Source organism: Salvelinus namaycush, chromosome 6 (assembly GCF_016432855.1).
Source record: "Salvelinus namaycush isolate Seneca chromosome 6, SaNama_1.0, whole genome shotgun sequence".
NCBI lineage: Eukaryota > Metazoa > Chordata > Actinopteri > Salmoniformes > Salmonidae > Salvelinus > Salvelinus namaycush.
In genome coordinates this window covers 25735269-25740327 of record NC_052312.1, presented here as the reverse complement: position 1 = coordinate 25740327, position 5059 = coordinate 25735269, and the positions used below count along the sequence as shown (strand labels likewise).

At 42.3% G+C, this 5059-nt stretch overlaps 1 protein-coding gene across 1 annotated transcript; it reads left to right on the top strand.

Moving 5' to 3' along the window:
* Positions 1–549: 549 nt before the first annotated feature.
* LOC120049302 (liver-expressed antimicrobial peptide 2-like) lies at positions 550–3064 on the top strand. The gene is made up of 3 exons (XM_038995553.1): positions 550–875; positions 1223–1404; positions 2224–3064. The coding sequence occupies exons 1-3, from the start codon at positions 798–800 to the stop codon at positions 2261–2263; spliced, it is 300 nt and encodes a 99-aa protein (XP_038851481.1). The 5' UTR covers positions 550–797; the 3' UTR covers positions 2264–3064.
* Positions 3065–5059: the final 1995 nt, after the last annotated feature.

Genomic DNA, 5059 nt, shown 5'->3' with positions numbered 1-5059 from the left:
CCTCCCTGTTGTAACTTGTATTAAACATTTTAAAGTGCTATAAGACAACCAAATTTAACACTGATTTACAGTCATTTTCACACGCCCTCCCTTAAGGGCCTTATCTTTTATGACAAGGAAGGACTCAAACTCTCTTAAGCCTCAACACTCCCCCTTCAACCTCCCCCTTCCCCAATCTCAAGTTCACACGCCACGTTCATGCTAGCAGTGTCTGCACAGCAGGTATGTGTGCGTGTGACTGCTGTTCTGCTGGCTCACGGTCTAGAGCTACGGCTGATCAGAACGATCTTCAAGCTTTGAACAAACACATGATGTCATAGAGGGGGCATAAAAAGGCCAAGTGCAGAAAGAGAAAGAGAGAGAGAGAGAGAGAGAGAGAGAGAGAGAGAGAGAGAGAGAGAGAGAGAGAGAGAGATGGAGAGAGAGAGAGTCAAACTGATAAGCTGACACGCATGTGCGCGCACACACACACACACACAATTCTCTGAGGACCTTATGGGAGAGTATAAGGAGGAGGAGAAACAGTCTAGTTCTGCTGACACTGCTAACTGAGACTGAGTTGAGGAGAGAGACGACGCCGGCCAGAACTAAACAGACTCTGTAAAACTACTGAACATAGACTAGGCTTCACCAGACCAGTATAGCACCTCTGTCTACCTGTCTCTAGTTGTGTCTCGAGCTCTGTCTACCTGTTTTAGTTGTGTTTAGCTGCATCTAGCCTGTGTCTCTAGCCTGTCTCTAGCCTGTATCTAGCTCTGTCTATCTGTATCATCGGACCTCAACTTCATCAGTCAAACATGCAGGACCATCACCACTATTTCAGTAGCAGGACAGCCTTTGCATGGTGTCTGGTGTCTCTGGTGCTCGCTCAACAGGTAAGACTGAAAACCTTTACATTTCCTATACTGTAACTTCTATTCATTATTTTGCATGCTTGCGAGTTTATGGAACTTTGGACCTGCAGCCATTCCGATGTAGAAAATGGAAACAGTCAACATGATGACATATCAACGGTAAAGTAAAGTTACAACATTTGTCCTTTACAATTACAACTACCTCCAATTATTGGCCATAGATCATAATTGGACTGCCTGTGTAAACTCAGCCTGACTTTCTATTGTATCAGTTGTCTGCCAGCCCTATTCTCTCTTTAATATTTTATTTTACAAACAACGGTATGAACAACCGTAGCTCATTGATTATGTCTGTGTATATTTTTCAGGTGTCTTCGAGCCCTGATCCTTCTGCGGACGTCCAGCCCAACTCTGGTCAGCTCCAGCTGGGTCCGGGGCAGAGGGTACTGAGGAGGACGGCACGTATGACCCCGCTGTGGAGGACCATGGGTACTAAACCCTATGGGGCGTACTGTCAGAACTACTACGAATGCTCCACTGGAAACTGCAGGTAAATAACATACACGCGCAGACACGCACACACACACACACACACACACACACACACACACACACACACACACCTAGGCAACATCTGTGGGTCAAAATGTTCCATCATTAGCTACAGTGTATGACGTAGGTGCCAAAATGTTGGAGTACGATTCAACAACGTTACATTATTGCCTTGCATGTCTGTTTCCACTTTTATCGTTTTCAGTTGAAGAGAACCGAAGTTGTTTAATTCTACAGATAGATGAAGTTGATTTATTCTACAAATGGATGAAATTGATTTATTCACACCAGATAGATTTCACTATTTGGCTTTTATCCAGGTCCACAGGACATCAGGAGATGCCTTCAATACCGTCCACTAGGGGCAACATGAATCTGTATTACATCTAGTAGGCTCGCGGCTTGCAAGAGCATTGTGGATGGGTATAGTGTAAGGGCTTAAACTGTGTGCTTTGGCTCTGAGTATCACAGATTCAATCCCTGTGCTAGGCACTCTTTTTTTAACCATAACCCTTACATTAACCAGTCAGAATTAATGCCTTCACTTAAACGTCAAGTCTTTTTCTGTTTTAACATTAACCCTTACCTACTTTCACTTCACCCATAGATGTTTATCCCCCCTCGACAAACGTTGAATACTGAAGTGAGACTGTGAGATCTTGTTGCATTCTAAACACTTTTTTGACTCTCTCCTCTCATCTCTTTTTCTCTTCTCATTGCCTCCTTTCATTCTCCTCTCTTCTCTTCTACTGTCCTTTCCTCCCCTCTCCTTTCCTCTCCTCTCTTCTCATCTCCTCTCCTCTCATCTCTTCTCCAGGCGTGGTCACTGTATGTTCAGCCAAGCCATCAAGTCCTAGAAGAGATGACAGAGAAACATGTTCAACATTTTCCCAATCAGTTCTTCATGGACTTGTTCTCCAGGGATATATCATCACTCCCCTCAACCCTCCTTCTCCTCCACAGAGCCAATTATTAGTTATGGTATGGCTGGTTTCTATTGAAGAAAACCTCCAAGCGTAAGGGTTAGGATTTTTAATAAACAAGGAGTTTGGAAGATTGTATATTAGCTTTTTGACTTCACCAAAGTCGATGATATGCAAAAGGTATATCTCTAGTATATGAAGGGTTGAGATATCTTAAATCAGGCGTAAAGATATTCCTTAGAGCAGGACTCTCCAACCCTGGAGTGCTACCCTCCTGTAGGTTTTCGCTCCAACCCTAGTTGTAACTAACCTAATTCAGCTTATCAACCAGCTAATTATTAAAATTAGGTGCGCTTGATTAGGATTGGAATGAAAATCCACCTATCTTTCTTTTTCTTATGCAAGGTGATGGTTTGACTTGATGTTGTATGTAAGCTTTTTGACATTACCAAAATGGATGCCACACAAGTGTCACATCCACATGGGTTTTTGCTTGTCATACAGGTGACATATGAGGTTTCTAATATTTCTACTAAGATTTCATATGGGTGACAACAAATCATAGTGCCTAAACAAATCAAATCAATAAAATTGTATTTGTCACATGCACCGAATACAACTGGTGTAGACTTTACCGTGAAATGCTTGCTTACGAGCCGTTCCCAACAATAAAGAGTTAAAACATGTAATATTAACACAAGAGGAATAAAATAAAATACAAGAATGGAGCTATGTACAGGGAGCAGTACCAGTTCAATGTGCAGAGGTACAAGGTATTTAAGGGTAGATATGTACATGAAGGCAGGGTAAAGTGACTTGGCATCAGGATCGATAATAATACAAGTGAAATAAAGAACAGCGTAGCACCATCAAATTATGAGTGTTGAAGTGTACGTGTGTAATGTTTGTGTTGTGTCAGTATGCGTGTGTGTGTTATGTGTGTGCGTATGTAGTGTATGTGAATGTGTGTGGGTTTTGTGTGGGAGTGTCAATGTAGTGTGTGTGAGTGAGTGTGTAGAGTATATATATATGGGCTGCTGAGTGGTGCAGTGGTCTAAGGCATTGCATCTCAGTGCTAGAGGTGTCACTACAGACACCAATCCAGGCTGTATCACAACCGGCCGTGATTGGGAGTCCTATAGGGCGGTGCACAATTGGCCCAGCGTCGTCCTGATTTGGCCGGTGTAGGCATAATATCCTCTACAGGATCGGTGGGTCCCCCACGGGACAGTTGAGCTAACGTAGGCTAATGCGACTATTATGAGGTTGTAAGTAACAAGAACATTTCCCAGGACATACACATATCTGAAATTGGCAGAAAGCTTAAATTATTGTTATTCTAACTGCACTGTCCAGTTTACAATAGCTATTACAGTGAAAGAATACCATGCTACTGTTTGAGGAGAGTGCACAGTTATGAACATGAAAAAATATAAATAAACCAAATAGGCACATTTGGGCAGTCTTGACACAACATTTTGAACAGAAATACAATGGTTTATTGGATCAGTCTAAAACTTTGCACATACACTGCTGCCATCTAGTGGCCAAAATCTAAATTGCACCTGGGCTGGAGTAATGCATTATGGCCTTTCTTTTGCATTTAAAAAAATACCAAAAAAAGCATGTTTTTTTTCTTTGTGTTATATTTTACCAGATTGTATGTGTTATATTCTCCTACATTCATTTAACATTTCCACAAACTTCAAAGTGTTTTCTTTCAAATGGTATCAAGAATATGCATAACCTTGCTTCAGGTCCTGGGCTACAGGAAGTTAGATTTGGGTGTGTCAATTTAGGCGAAAATTGAAAAACGGGAGGATCCCTGACTTGCCAAGTTATATAAAGGTATATATATATATATATATATATATATATATAGATAGATATAGATATAGATATATATATATAGATAGTTTATAGATAGTCTAGTGAGTATGCTTAGACTCAGTGCAAGATAGGGTCAGTGCAGATACAGTAGTTTGTGTACCATTAATTGACTATTTAGCTGTCTGGCTATTTAGCAGTCTTATGGCTTGGGCGTACAAGCTGTTGGCTTGGCGGTAGAGCCTGTTGGTCTGCGAGCCGATGCATCTGTCCAACAGAGTGAACAGTCTATGGCTTGGGTGGCTGGATACTTTGGACATATTTCAGGCCTTCCTCTGGGATCTCGGCACCAGTGATATACTGGGCCGTACGATTTACCCTCTGTAGCATCTTCCGGTTGGATGCCAAGCAGTTAACATACAAAGCGATGATGCAGCCAGTCAAGATGCTCTCGATGGTGCAGCCGTAGAACCTTTTGAGTATCCGAGGTCCCATGCCAAATCTTTTCAGCCTCCTGAGGGGGGAGAGGTGCTGCTGTGCCCTCTTAATAACAGTGTGAGTGTGTGTAGACAATGTTAAGTCCTTAGTGTTGTGGACACCAAGGAGCTTGAAGCTCTCTGTCACGATCGTCGTCAGGGTGGAAATGACCGGACCAAGGTGCAGCGTGGTGAGCGTACATTTCTCTTTATTATGAATGTCGCCAACAAGAAACAACAGAAACGAACGTGAAGCTTACTAGGGCTATACAGGCCACTAACACAGACAACTACCCACAACTAAGGTGGCAAAACAGGCTGCCTAAGTATGATTCCCAATCAGAGACAATGATAGACAGCTGTCCCTGATTGAGAACCATACCCGGCCAAAACATAGAAACAGAAAACATAGAAATAAAGAAACTAG